Source organism: Vombatus ursinus, unplaced genomic scaffold (assembly GCF_900497805.2).
Source record: "Vombatus ursinus unplaced genomic scaffold, bare-nosed wombat genome assembly UNPS02014785.1, whole genome shotgun sequence".
In the NCBI taxonomy this organism is placed as follows: domain Eukaryota; kingdom Metazoa; phylum Chordata; class Mammalia; order Diprotodontia; family Vombatidae; genus Vombatus; species Vombatus ursinus.
In genome coordinates this window covers 15,361,404-15,376,456 of record NW_020954563.1, presented here as the reverse complement: position 1 = coordinate 15,376,456, position 15,053 = coordinate 15,361,404, and the positions used below count along the sequence as shown (strand labels likewise).

The window sequence follows — 15,053 nt, the reverse complement described above, 5'->3', positions numbered from 1 at the left end:
ATGTATGACATGATCTCCAATCTTTTCATTAAGCTGGTCACCCTTTCCTGGACATACTCTTAACTCTCCAGGAGTAGAGGGTGGGAGTCACTGGGCAATAATGTGTGGGAGATTTGGCTAATTGATAGTACCCTTGGGTTATATTTATCTAGGCCACAGACCCTGATACTGACTTCCGAGGACGCATCACCTACCAACTTATCTCAGGGAACAGGTATGTACCTGCCTAGCGTCATGGAGCTAGTGGGCTTGGGGCTTGAGTGGAGACCGGCCCTTCAAGCCAATAGCAGTCCTATTGAGTGAGCATAGGTAGGCCTACCTATTCCCAGCAATTTTCCTCCTTCCCCTCTAATCTGGCCGCCATAGTGCGGATATCTTTCAGGTCAACTCCAGCTCTGGAGAGATAACAGTGAAAAATGGCACCCTACTGGACCGGGAACTGCAATCTGTCTACTACCTCACACTGCTGGCCACAGATGGAGGTGACCTGACGGGCTCCACCCTCCTGCAGATCATCGTGCTGGACATCAATGACAAGGCCCCTGTTGTCACTGGTTCCTACAACATCTTTGTCAAAGAGATGATGGACAATGTCTCAGTGACCATCCAGGTGAGGGCTGGGAGTGGAGAACTGGAATGGTCTCAGCAGTGGATACTGGGGCAGAGAAAGATCCACTGTGGGAAGAAGGAAGTGAACCCTGGGACTGGGCCTTAATCACATTGAGAAGAATTTAGATTAAACGTTTGGAGGAACCATGGAATTCTCTGAATTCCCTCAAGCTCTTTACAGAAGAGTAAATTGAGGTTATGCAGCATGGTGCTTCAGTAGACCAATGCTCTAGCATTAGACCTGGGAGTCAGAAGACCTGGGTTCAAATCTGTCATTCTGGCTATGTAACCCTGGGGAAGTCTGCCTCAGTTTCTTCATCTGTAACATGAAGGTAATAATAATACTTGCCTCCTAGGGTTATTGTGAGGATCAAATAAGTAAATATTTGTAAAGTACTGTGTAAACTTTTAAATGCTTCAGAAATATAGTCTATTAAACTGAGGTATAGTGAGTCCAAGAAACTTGTCCATTGCCATTTGGCTGCTGAGCCAGGATTCTGACCACTGACCAGTGTTTGCATTATTACTGGATGGGCTTTGAAGTGCTGTCATTCACATGAGACAACTACCAGGGGGTGACATGGGGCAGAATCAGGCACAGCAGCGGTTATGGGTCCTGACCTCTCCTTTCTTCCTTTTCTCTTCCCCCACCTTGAAGGCCTATGACAATGATGAACCTGGCACTAATAACAGTGAGATCCGTTTTAAGCTCCTGCCTGGGCCATATAGTAACAACTTCACCTTGGACTCAGTCAGTGGATTACTGAAGAACCAGGGGCCCCTGGACCGTGAAGCCATTGACCCCGACCTGTCGGGAAAGATCGTACTGATGGTGTTTGTCTATGATCTAGGAGTTCCCTCGCTCAACACCACAGTCAATGTTACCATCAACGTAGAGGTAACAAGGCCAAGGGAAAGAAGCACTCCTCCTTCTACTGGTTTTAGGCTCCTGTAGCCTTCCTTAGGCTCACTGCCTTCCATTCTCTACCTATAATTTAGAGTTTCCTGGGAGGAGGTCAGGGAGAGGTCTTAACTGCTTTGACCTTAAAGTGTCCTAGATATAGAAGGTCCCGTTTTTTAGAGGCTGTGAATTCTGGGTCAGGAAAAGACATCTTGGGTCGGCCCTTGCCCACTCTCAATTTCTTCTGTAACTCCCTTCCCAAAACTCACTGAGCTCTTGTCAACTCTGCCACAATCCTCATGCGAGACAGGATATCCATCTCTGCCAATGAGGAGAGAGTCCCATACCAGTGGGCTTTGGAACTAGGGTTACACTTCCAGTTAATTAAACAACAAATCAATAAACTCAACCCATTTATTAATTTTATTTATTAATCACTTAGCATATGTAATATCTTGTGCTAGACACTAGGAATACACAGACCACAGTAAAGCCATACCTTGTCCTCAAGGGGCTTGCATTTTGCTGAGGGAAAGCTTGCTGATCAGTGTACATGAGGATACGTGATATTACAGAGGTAATTTTAAAAACAAGAGGACTCTGACAGCTGTGTGAGTGGGTGGGTGTCAGGGAAGGCTTCACAGAAGAAATGGCACCTCAGCTGAGCCTCCAAGGAAGATCTAAGATTTTGAAGGTCAGAGATAAGTAGGGAGAGCATTGCTGCCTGTGTGAATGTATGGGGGGGGGCGGTCTCATGTCAGGTTTGGAGAATAATTAGCATTCCAATTTGGGAGGGACATGCCGTGCATAGAGTGGAGCAGTGTGCAATGAGGCTAGAAAGGAGGCTATATCCAGATTGTAGAGGACTATAAATGCCTCCCTGAAGAGTTTGCATTGTATCCTAGAGGCAAATAGATAGTCATCTGAAGGTTTTTGACCAAGGGAAGTGACATGGTCAGACTGGCACTTTGGGAAGATTATTTTGGCAACTGTGTGGAGTATGGATTAGACAGAGACGGCATGGGAAGCTGGAGGACAGGAGGCTAATATAATAGTCAGTATGACAAAAGGCCTGAAGTGTGTCAGTGCCCACGTGAGACAGAAGAGAAGGAGATGTGACATTTACTGAGGGGGCAGTTTGGAGGTGCAGTAAGTGAGAGCATTAGACTTAGAGCCAGGAAGACCTGAGTTCAAATCCCATCTCAGACACTTATTAGTTGTGTGAGAATGGGCAAGTCACTAAATCCCTCTCTCAGCCTCAGTTTCCAGTTCTCTAAAGTGGAGATGACCAGCACCTTCCTCACAGAGCTTTTGTGAGAATCCAATGAGATAACATTTGTACTGTGATTAATAGACCATAGAGTGCTTTGTAAATGATAGTTATTTTATCCGGGTTAGTGGGAAGAGATTTATTTTTAAAAATATTTTATTTTTTTCCAATTACATGTACAAACATTCTTTTTTCAAATTTTGAGTTCCAAATTTTCTCCTCCCCTTCCCTCCCTTCCCTCATTGAGAAGGCAAGCAATTTGACATAGGTTATACATGTATAGTCATGCAAAATACATTTAATGGGAAGATATTTTTATTCTCAACAGAAATTGGGAAGTTAGGAAGAAGGATGGGTTTTAGGAGAAGACAATCCATTTTGAGCATGTTGAATTTAAGATATTTACAAGATATCCTGTAGAGAATATCTAGTGGACAGTTGATGATTTGAGATGAGAGTTTAAGAGAGATTATGATTGAAGAGAGAGATTTGGAAGGCACTTGAAGAGATGATTAGTGAACACATGGGAACAGCTGAGAACATCAAAAGAAAATGTAGAGTGAGAAGAGAGCCCATGACAGAGCCTTGGGGAACACCCACACATGGGAGGCAGATGATGGATGATGGGACAGCAAAAGAGTCTAAGAAGTAGTGGTCATGGAGGTAGGAGGAGAGCTGAGAGAGGGCACTATCTCAGAAGCCATAGGAGGAGTGAATGTTTGAAAGGAGGGACCTCTGGACAGATGATGCCAATTCTCTTAGTAAATGCATCAGTGCTCACTGTGTGCAGATCATACATGATCCTTGCCCTCACACAGCTAATGGTATAGAAGAGAATTAAGATGTAATCACAATCAACTATAATATACTCTGTCTGTTACATGTGTGCTCCTAGACAAGCTACTCATTTTTTCTAGGTCACGGATTTTTCTAGATCATGTCGATCTAGATCTTAATTTTTCTAGCTCATCTACAAAATGAGAGGATGGAGCTAGATGATTTTTTAAAGTCTCTTCTAGCGTTGGCATTCTATTTTCTAATTTCCAACACTAAGAGCTATATTAAATGCATCGTAGAAGTCTCAGGGGGAAGGTTGGGGAATAAGAAAGTGGTCATTGAGGAGGTACATATTCTTTTCTTCCTTTCCCCAGTTCTGAGATCCATTCTAATCTCCCTGTCTCTAATCCTGGTTCCTTTTTGGTTTTCCTAGAAGTATGGAATACATGCAGTTGGTGGGAATTTTAGGTCATTGGCTGACAGCCAAGAGGAAACAAGTCTGTTGGAAATGGGAGAGGTTGGATCCCAACCTCACCTCATATTCAGTGCACACCCCATATTTGGTCCACAGCCTCTTTTATATGTTTCTGCTTTGTTAAATTTAACCTTTATCTGCCAGTTACCCCCAAACATTCTCTATCTGCAGGACATCAATGACAACATGCCTGCGTTTGTTCAAAATACTTATGAATTCTATGTAAAGGAAAGACTGAAGGGTGAGTATTACCCTGCCCCCCCTTCCAGAATGAAGCACATGTAAGTATGTGTGTATGAGAGCGATGGGGGGGGGAGGGGTGGCATAGGCAGTGTTGTGTAGTACAAAGAGCCTCTGGATTTAGAGTCCATGCCTTGGATCCAGAAGTGATTTGCCCGGAGTCACACAGCCAGTATGTGTCAGAGGCAGGACAGGGTTTGAGTACCTCTTCTGCTATTTATTAGCTGTGTGATCTTGAGGAAGTTATTCCCCCTCTCTGAGCTTAGGTTCTCTTATTTGTGAAATGAGGATGGTAACAATTGCATTACCTATCTCAGTAGGGAGTAGTAGGCAATTCACTTTGTAAGCCTTAAATGTCTCTCGATATGAGAGACATTCTTGTTGTTCAGTCGTTTCAGTCATGTCTGACTGTTTGTCACCCCATTTGACATTTTCTTGGCAAAGATACTGGAGTGGTTTGCTATTTCCTTCTCCAGCTCATTTGACAGGCGAAGAAACTGAGGCAAACTGGGTTAAGTGACTTGCTCAGAGTCACACAGCTAGTAAGTGTATGAGGCCAGATTTGACTCCAGGCTTGGTGTTCTATCCACTGCACCACCTGGCTGAGAGACATAGTAATGTATATAGAATAATGGCTGAAGAACCAGCCTAGAAGCCAGGAAGTCCTGTATTGAAGTCCTGCCTCTGACACATCCTGGCTGAGTGACCCTGGGCAAATCACTTAATCACTCTGTGCTCTAAGTAACTAAGTTACAAAGAAGGTATGGACCTGCATTGGTAGAAGAAGCTTCCTTTACCTATAACATTGGAGTCACAGGGCCAGTCCCTATCCTTAGCAATATAATAAATAGGAAAACTAAGTCTCAGCTTTCTAAGTCCCTAGGAGTTCAGATATCTGCCATCTTGCCAACATCCCCATTCCAGCACACCTGGGCTCATTACATACTTGAAGAGTTGAATTGCCTTGAAATCCCCAAGATTGGGGTGGGGGGAGGCAATGACTTAATTCTTGGGCCAGGGACCTTCTCCTAGTGCCTCAGGTTTGGGTTCAGAAAGTGCCTCCCAGTTGCCTCCAATGAAATCTATCCCAAAGGACCAGACTCCAAATCAGAGGGTGTGTCCCAATGACCAGGCTGGCAGCTGAAGGTCTTTGGAGAGAGATAGAGGCTCAATTTCCTTCTTGGGCCTGACAGGTGCATACTTGGGCTTTGTGGAGACCTGGGATGCCGACCAGACAGATGTCAACAGCCGCGTCACCTTCACTCTGACTGGGGATGGAGCCAGCAACTTTGAGATCCGTTCCACGTTCCGGGGCTCAGGCTGGAGTCGTGGGAATGTGTTCCTGGTCCCAGATGTGAGTCTAGACTACGAGAGGCCACCCAGCAACTTCACATTGCTTATGCTGGCACAGAACATGGCTGAATCGGAAGGGATAGGGTCTGCCACAGTGCTGGTGATTACGGAGGATGTGAATGATGAGGCCCCGACCATCTTAGCATCCTCTTTGGAGGAGGTCAAAGTGTTTGAGCACCAAGGCAAAAAGGATGAGCTTGTGACCTGGGTTGTGGCCCAAGATCCTGACACGAACGCCTCACTGGAAATCCGCCTTCAGGACATAGGCTGCTTCAAGAGGGAGGTTAACATGGGTACTGTGTGCCAAGATTGGTTTAGCTTGGTCCCCAACGGTAGTGTCTATATCAACGACAGCTTGGCCATCGATTATGAAGTCTGTGACCTCGTCAGATTACTCCTACAGGCCTGGGATCTCCATACAGCTGAGGGTTTCCCTGCCAGCAGCCCTAATGGTGAGAGCTCTGCTCAGGCAGGCAGGGGGAGAATGGTGAAGGGGGGAAGCTAATGGTTAAGTAAAGCCAGTGGGAGGAGAGGAGAGAATGATAGGGAGCTCTAGAGATACCAGATTTAGCCTCTTTCTGTAGGACTGAGTCTCTGACTTCTGCTTTTGCAGAGACTCTACCCATTGCCATCTTGGATGTGAATGACCATCCACCCCAATTCCTGCCTTTGAATGAGACATTTGGTGAGGAATAATCACTTTTTCTCTGTGCTGGGGGTCTCTCTATATCTGGATCCTCTTGCTTCTCCCTGGTGTGGCCTCAACCTGATTGGTCCAACACCAGGGAATTGTGGTGAGGAGGCAAATTTGAGGACCTTCCTTACCCCTTGGACCAATCTTGTAAGTCAGGGTGACCTATATTTAAGACCTACCTCTGACATACACAGGCTGTGTGACCCTGGAGAAGACACTTAACCTCTCAGCTCTCTAGGTAATTCTCTAAATTGTAGAGAAGGCAGGGACCTGCATTAATAGAAGGTGTTTCCTTAACCTAGGGTTCCCCATATTAATGAAATCACAAGTCCAGTCTCTCTCCGTACCACTATCCTCCCACCATCACCCCCTTGCTCTCCTAATGGCATGCCCCTTGCATCTTGTCCCCAAGACCTGGCATCTGCTGAGTCTATTAATCTTATCTCTTCTCTGGGCATGCCCCTTGCATCTTGTCCCCAAGACCTGGCATCTGCTGAGTCTATTAATCTTATCTCTTCTCTGTAGTGATCATACCAGAAATTCTTTCTCCGAATCAGCAGGTGGCTTCTGTGAAGGTAAGAGTCCACTCCTTGGGACCTCTCGGTTCAGCCATTTGAGTCTCTAAGAAATAACATGATGGTTGCATTGGAAAGAATTTTAGCTTGGGAGTCAAAAGATCTGGGTTCTTGCTCTCCTATTCCATTGATTCTCCATGTGATCTTAGATAAATCATTTCCCTTGTTAAAAAAAAAAAAGGATTGGACTTGATGATCTTTAGGTTCTCTTTCAGTTCTGGGGGAACCATGAAACTCTGATTATCTGGCCGTTGTCCTCCCCATCCCCAGTGTTTCCAGGTCTCAGACTAGAAAGCCCCAGAGCAGGCTACCTTATGTTGCTCTTTTCCCCAGGCCAAAGATGAGGATGATGGGGTCAATGCGGTCCTTTCCTTCTTCATTGACTGGGTGGAATTCATCTCTAAGGATGGCTCCAGAATCCCCTCTGAAGGCCTATTCCGGATCAAGTCTTCATCTGAAGGCGACATATACACAGGCAGCATAGAGTAACCTGGGGAAGGGGGTCTCAGAGATGGGAACTGAAGAGGGGCAAGTGGCCTTGTTGTGGGGAAGGGATAATCAGAGCTTTTCAACAGTGGAATGAAGGGCTGGTAATCGGTCATTGAAGAGGCCTTCAGGTGAAGGCTGGGTGACCGCTTTTAGGGGAATATTTTAGAGGGGATTCCCATATAGGTATGGGTTGGCCTAGATTGCCCCTGTGTTCTCTTCCAAATCTGACATTCTTTGGTTCTGGGTTGCTTTGGGAGGTAGTGAGGTCCCTGCAAACACCCAAATAGAAGCTAGGCATTGAGGATACCATAAAGGGTTTTCCTGCATTGGATAGGACACTGGACTAGGCCACTTCTGAGGTCCCCTCTAGCTTTAAGAGACTATCATTCTAGGTGGGCAGAGTACAGGGGAGGAGGAGGGGACTAATTGTGAAAAGGGGGGGTTTCTGAGCATGGTGGAGGGGAACCCTTGGCCCTAATCCTGACCTGGGACTTTCCCCAGGGTGGTGACTTCCCTTGACAGTTCCCTCCAGGGAACCTACCAGCTAACAATCAGGGCCCAGGATAACCCGATTGAGAACTCCCCTCTGACAGTGAATACCTCCCTGAATGTGAGTATATGAACCCTCAGTCTCTCTTGCCTTACTTCCCTCCCAAGACCTTTGGCCCGCTAACTCTTTGGCCTCACCCCAAGTACCATCCTTCTGAGTGGTCAGCCCCCACAAGCCTTCAGTCTCATGGTCTTCTCTTTCCTGATCCTTGTTAGCTCTTCACTGTGGACCAGAGCCATCGTCTACGGCTTCAGTTCTCATCAGGAGCAGCAGAAGTGGGAAGCAATGCTAATATGATCAGAGCGTATGGTCTGGGGCTTTAATCTCAGGGACCCTTGGGAGGAAAGGGCACCAGGGAGGGAAATGGGACCCTTCCTCAGTGTGTCCAACCTTGAACGGGCCTGAATATACCCATGTCTCTGTCCTTCCCTTTACTTCTGTGCCTCCTTCTTTGCCCCATCTCTCTTCCTCATCCTGCCCGTGTCTCTGTTGATTCCTTGCCCCAGTCCTGCCCTTCCTTCAGTGTCCGCCCCCCGTCTTGGCCCTGTCTGTGTCTCTGTGCCTGTCCCTGAGCCTGGTACTGCCAGGATCAGGAGGTGGCTCAGGCCATTCAGGGCCCAGTTAAGGTGGCTCCCAGGCTGTGAGCTGGGACCAGGGCTAGCCCTGGAGGGATGAAGGGGGCACAAGCTGCTTTTGTCTCTCCATTGGTCTCTGCTTGGCTTGCAGTGCCCTGATGGAAGCGACGAGGACCACGGTCTACATTGTGAGCATTAAGGACACTGAAGTCTCAACCGCCAGGTGGGTGCTTCAAGCACAGAACGGGGTGGTGCTTCATATGGGGGTAGGGTATGAGAAAGGCACACAAGGGAGGCAGTCACCTGGAGGTCATAGGTGACGGATAGAGATGGAGACAGGGTGGGGAGGGCCAGACAGTAAACTTCAACCTTAGACTGGGCCATTCAGTAGTAATGCCAAGCACTGCTTCCCATCCTCTCGGGGCTTCCTCAAGGTCTCTGAGGTCTCCATGGGGAAGTGTGGCCCTTCCTACCTTTCAGTAATTCACTGGGAGGGCAAGATTCATTCCCCATAATTTGGGTTCTAGCTTGCTTCCAAGCTGGCCATTGTGGCCTGGGCTAACCACTGCAGATTCAGAAGTTTTCCCAAGAGCCTTCTTCTCTAGATATAGGGGATACAGAGTCACAGCATCTCAGAGCTAGAGGCAACCCAGAAGGGGACCTCGTCCAACCTGGACAGGAGCAAAAATTCCCCTCCACAGCATTCCAGAAAAGTGACCAGCTGCCCTCTGCTTAAAGATTTCCAGGGATGGAGAACTCACTTACTCCTGAAGGGGGATGGTTTTCATTGTCAGGAAGTTCTTCCTTGTATTGAGCCTAAAGGTCTCTCCCTGTAACTTCCACTATGTAAGATTCAGAGTCAGAAGGTCTAGATACAAATCGTAGCTCTATTGCTTACTACCTGGGTGTGGCCTTGGCTAAATTATTTCATATCTCTGGGCCTCCATTTCTTTTCCAATACAATGAGGGAATTGGACTAGAATTATGAGATCATAGATTTGAAGCTAGCCGTCAAGGTCCCTTCTAGCTCTAAATCCCGTTAATAACTATAATAACAAGATCTAACACTTATATAGCACTTACTATGTGTCAGGCACTGTGCTAAGCACTTTGTAATTATTATTACAATTATTATCTCATTTGATCCTTATAACAATTCTGCAAGAGAGGTCCCATTATGATCCACATTTTACAACTGAGGTAACTGAGGCAAACAGAGGTTAAAGTGACTTGCTCAGGACCACACAGCTAGTAAGTTTCAGGGCATAGTTTTGACCTTAGGTCTTCCTGATTCCATGTCAGGCGAGCTATCCTCTGTGCCACCTAGTAATCCCATGGTCTTTTATTTCAAAGTATCATGTTTGTCATTTAGTTGTTTTTCAGTCGTATCTGACTCTTTGTGACCCCTTTAGGAGTTTTCTTGACAAAGATACTGGAGTGGTTTGCCATTTCCTTCTCTAGTCTATTTAACAGAGGAGGAAACTGAGGCAAACAGAGTTAAGTAACTTGCCTAGGGTCACACAGCTAGTGAATGTCTGAGGCTGGATTTGAACTTAGGTCTTCCTGACTCTAGCCTGGTGCTCTGTCCACTGTGTCACCAAAATGTCATAGAACCTCAGAATTGGGAGTTTGTTTAGCCCAGCCTATGCTTTGAAAAGAATCCTCTCTGTATTTTTGACAAGTGGACTCCAAAGTCTGTTTGAAGATCTCCAGAGAAATGGCTAGTTCCAGAGGTTATCTGTTCTTGTCTTAGTCCTAATCATAAGAAAGTTTTACTAAAGCACACTGAGCTGATATCAGCTACTGGGCCACTTCTGCACATTGTTCTGCCTCTGCCCTCTCTGGCTTAGTAGCAGAACAAATTTTATCTTTCCCATGTGAGCTATTTGAATATCATTCAAACACAGTTTTTTGATTCCCAATTCTCCAGTGGAGCTGTGACCTCATCGATGTGGGCATCCCCTCCGACCATTCTATATCCCCCACTCGCAGGTTTTCTGTAGGTCTCCTCTTCTATAAGCTCAACCTTTCTAGTCCTTTCTGCTAATCTGTATATATGAGGTGGTCTCTAGCCCCATCTCCATGCTGATGGCCATCCTCTGCACACCTTTCAGCTTGTCAATGGCCTTCCTCAAGTGTGATGCCCAGAACTTTAGCTAGGATCCTCCAGAAGTAGCCTGACTAAGGTCAGAGAACAGCAAGGCTCTCACTTCCCACTTGCTGGACAAGATCTCTTTATTAAAGTAGTATAAAATACATCCATTCAGCAAATGTTGATTGAACACGCTACTGATTAAATGAGCTCCAGAAGCTTACAATCCACTAGATGGGACAGGTCATGTACAAAGATGAATATGACAGAAGGTGGGGTGGGGTAGGGAAGAAAGGAAGGCAGGAAACAAGCATTTAACATATTTAAACAAAGTGTTTAAGCACCTTCTCTGTGCTAGGCAGTAGGTTAAACACTTTACAAATATTATCTCATTTGATCCTCACAACAGCCAAGGGAAGCACTATTATTATCCCCATTTTGCCTATGAAGAAAATGGGACAGACAGAGGTTAAGTGACTTGTCCAGGGTCATACAGCTAGTAAGTGTCTGAGGTCTGATTTGACCTAGGTTTATCCTGACTTCAGACCCAGTGTGCTATCCACTGTATCACATAGCTGCCTCTAGGGGGCAAAGGAGAGATCCAGGCACAGTTCTCTAGGGAAACTTGAGAAAAAATTTCTTGGTTACCACTTCACACTGGTGACTCACCTTGAACTTGGAATCCACTAAAACCTTGAATTCCTTTTCCCATGAACCAAAGGCTAGCCAAGGTGCTCCTCTCATCCAGCATCAGCTGTCCTTCGTTTCCCAAAGGCCATGAGTGTTATAGGATCCTGCTTGAAGAGTCTCCCAGAGAGAGAATTTACCTTCCTGAGCTCAGTTCTTCCACCTGATGGAGAGGTCCTGGATCTCACATGCTACCTCCTGGATCCTCTGTGATTCCAATACCTATCTTAGGCACTTAATCAGCTGCTCTGTTCCCTGAAGACCTTCAAGAGTCTTTATATATCTCGCTAGGGTCCTAGGGTCCTAATCTAGCCCTGGTACCAAGACTCAGTTCCTTACAGGTCTTACTACTAATATTGTTAAACAGTCTCTGCCCTCAGGATGCTCTTGGTCCAGTAGTAAAGATAAAGCATAGGCATAAATAACTAGCATCAGGCAGAACAGGGAGGTGTGACTTGGTAACTGTCTATGTGAAAAAGACCTGGTTGGGAAAAGAGTCTTGCTGGACTTCAAGTTCCATGAGTCCCCACAGTGTAATGTGATATGCAAAAGGAAAAAAAAATGAATTTGATCTTAGGATAGATTAATAGAGGTGTCCTGTCCAGAATGAGAGAGCCTGTAATGCTGATATTCTCTGCCTTGGCCAGAATATATCTGAATTGTCTTCAGTTCTGGGTTTTTCATTTTAAGAAGGACATGGACAAATTGGAGCATGTACAATCAGAATGGTGAGAGGAATAGAGACTAGGCAAGCATTGGTTGAAGGAAGTGGGGAGGTTAAACTTGGAGAAGACTGGGATGGGGGTTGGGGTGTGACAGCTGTGAACAGCTGCAGTGAGGGAAAAAGATTCAATTAGTCCTGTTTGGCTTCTCAGGCCAGAGCAAGGAACAACAGGGAAAAGAGAGTAGTTTAAAGCTAGAGAGAAGGAAGAACTTCCTCACGAAGAAGATAGGAATGGGCAGTCTTGGAACGTAGTGAGCTTTTTTTCACTGGAATTTCTCTAGCAGAGCCCTATGACCTCTGAGGTTCTTTTCCACCCTTAGATTTTAGAACCCTCTGACACCCTCCCCATATTTTAACCTCATTCTGTCTATGTTTCTCTCAGAGCTAAGGGCTTATCTTATATGGATGCCTACTTTGTATACCCCAATGGAACAGCCTTGAACCTCAATGAACTCAACCTGTGAGTTGCATGGGTGACTGAGGGCCGTGGGTGATGGTGTATTTGTGGAGGGGTGAGGCAACAGGCTTCTAGGATGAGATCCAGCTTCCTGCCTTAGGGACAAGCAGAGTCTCCAGTCCCTTGAGCAGGAGCCTAAGTGATCTTCTCTTGGCTAGATTAATCCGTGGTGACCAGGAGGTGTTAGCGATACTGCTACAACTTGGGCTGGTGGTGATTGTGAGTACCTTTAGTCAAGGAGAGAGGAGGGAGAGGTTGGAAGATAGGAGCTGGAGGAGCTAGAGGGAGAGCAAGGGGGTAGGAGATGGGAAATGGGGAGTAGAGGAGAGTTGTCAGGGATTGGAGCTGGTGGGAGAGAGTGGACGGGATGAGAGCTGGAGGGAGATGGGGAATGGGGGATGGGGCTAACAAAGTCCTTCTGACCTTCCAGGGCTCTGGGGAGGAGGTAAAGCAGGACAAGGAGACAGAACTCCTCAACATCATTGCTGGCCTAGGGTGTGCCTTGGTACTTTTGATCATCATCATGACCGTGTCATTGGTGTGCACCAAGAAGAGGTACCCTGGGGCCAGCAGCCTTGGGAGCCCTAGGTTGCCCCTGTTTCCCATCTCTGCAGACAGATACCCTGCTCCCCTTTCCCACCACCACACCTCCACCTGTGACCCAACTCCCTTCTCTCCTGCTCCTCAGCTACAAAAGGAAACTTAGAGCCGTGAAGGCTGCTAAAGAGGCTAAGAAGACAAGCCCTGGATTCAACCTGCAGGGTCCTGTAATCCCTGGGACAAACCTGTTTAATTCAGAGAAGTAAGCAGCATCCTTGGACCGACTGGGTGATGGTGATGATAGGATTGAGGGTAGGGGTGGAAGATTGCTTGAAGTATTCCCTCTCGTGGCCCTGGGAAAGTGACTAGAGGAAGGGTTAATGAGGATTGGCGACTAGGTGGCTTAGTGGATAGAATGCTGGACTTGGAATCAGGAAGACCCAAGTTCCGAGGCACTTACTTAGCTGTGAGGCTCTGGGCATTCTCAGTTTCCTTATCCAGAAAATGGGGATAATGATAGCAGCTCTATCTCTCTCTTTCTCTCTCTTATAGTGAGGAACAGAAGAGATGTCATGTAAAGGAGATGACTTTTTAAAACCTTATCTGGGTATATAAATGCTGGTTATTGTAATTGTTATTATTATGAGCATTGAGAATAGGCAAAGAGAAACTTCAGTTCTGGGAACCAATATCCTGAGGCATAATAATAACAGACATTTGTATAGCATTTCAATGTTCACAAAATGCTTTACAAACATTATCTCAATTCTCACTACAACCCTGGAAGGTGGGTGCTATTATTATCCTTACTTTACAGATGAAGACACTGAAGGTCAAAGAAGTCAAATGACTTGCCCACAGTCACACAGCTAGGAATAGTCAGAGGCAGCAGGATTCCAATCCATCGCTTCCTTGCTCCAAGTCCAGCATGTTATCCATTGGGCAACAAGGTGGAAAGATCCCCTTTCTTTGAATTGGGGACCCTGGATTTTAGTCCTGGGTCCAAATGGAATCATAAAATTATGGAGTTTAGAGCTAGAAGGGACATTAATGCCATCTAGTCCAGCCTGGGTTTGAACCTGGACCCTCTGATTCCAGAACCAAGTGTTCTTTTCACTGTTGCATGCTGTGGCAATGGAGAAATGTATTAGATAGTTTCCTTCCAGCTCTAATACTCAATGGTTCTATGGCCGTTGTCATGTGAGGAATTCACTCACAAGGTAGTAAGTTGCCTGTTATTGGAGATACTTAAGCAGAAAGGCTGGATGGTTATCTGTCAAGGCGATTCTTGCATTAGGGGGAGACTGTAGTAAGATCATAGCTTTAACACTGGGAAGAACCTTAGGGGTAGTTAGCCACAGAGGTCCTTCCAAGCTCTCAGATTCTCTGATTTCCTCCAGAGCCAACCCCATGCTCAATCTCTCTTCGATGGATCTGGGCTTTGAATCTCTTTCCTCCCATAATGAAGATGATGTTGCCAGGTAAGCAACCCCTCTTCTTGTCTTTCTTGCCTGAACAGATCATTTTATGCCTGACCTGATCCTCCTGAGGGACTCTTGAGTGTCTTTAGAGATAATCTGCCCCTGTAAAGGGCTGGGCTTAAGGAGATATCAGCCCTGGGGGATCCCTGGGGTCCTGTTCATCAGGGAGAGTCCTTTTACCCCAGGCTAAGGGTCTTTGTCTGCCTCCCTTTGAGCTCAGCCTTCCTTTCCAGCATCAACTCCCTGGATGAGAACAAGGTGGATACAGATGTGGACATGATCATCGACAATGACCTAGGGAAGAAGCACAAGGTGAGAAAGGGAGGGAGGTGAGAACATTCCTAGTCGTTGAGATTCCATGTAGCCCTGGCCTCCTAGGAGCTCAGGGAGGAAAGTCACAAGGAGTTTCTTCACTCAGGGCTGGCTCAGTGACAAATTCTTCAGGGGTTCGGCAGGCACTTTTAGAGCCAGTCATTAAAACTATCATGGACAAAACCTTCTTCACCATCGTCACCCTCAATTACTACTATCACTATCATTATTCAATTCAATTCAACAAGGATT

The 15,053-nt window shown here is 46.3% G+C and overlaps 1 protein-coding gene across 1 annotated transcript in view; it reads left to right on the top strand.

Annotated features, from left to right (window-relative positions):
* The window catches only part of CDHR2 (cadherin related family member 2), a 39,302-nt gene that overhangs the window by 20,535 nt on the left and 3,714 nt on the right, over positions 1–15,053 (top strand). Inside the window, exons 15-31 of the mRNA XM_027867209.1 lie at positions 153–214; positions 367–610; positions 1,268–1,507; positions 4,204–4,273; positions 5,466–6,077; positions 6,239–6,310; positions 6,845–6,894; positions 7,228–7,379; positions 7,885–7,993; positions 8,149–8,237; positions 8,660–8,731; positions 12,394–12,471; positions 12,627–12,687; positions 12,899–13,023; positions 13,157–13,270; positions 14,409–14,489; positions 14,723–14,801. Coding sequence (XP_027723010.1) covers positions 153–214; positions 367–610; positions 1,268–1,507; positions 4,204–4,273; positions 5,466–6,077; positions 6,239–6,310; positions 6,845–6,894; positions 7,228–7,379; positions 7,885–7,993; positions 8,149–8,237; positions 8,660–8,731; positions 12,394–12,471; positions 12,627–12,687; positions 12,899–13,023; positions 13,157–13,270; positions 14,409–14,489; positions 14,723–14,801 — 2,310 coding nt within the window. The remainder of the gene's footprint in view (positions 1–152; positions 215–366; positions 611–1,267; positions 1,508–4,203; positions 4,274–5,465; positions 6,078–6,238; positions 6,311–6,844; positions 6,895–7,227; positions 7,380–7,884; positions 7,994–8,148; positions 8,238–8,659; positions 8,732–12,393; positions 12,472–12,626; positions 12,688–12,898; positions 13,024–13,156; positions 13,271–14,408; positions 14,490–14,722; positions 14,802–15,053) is intronic.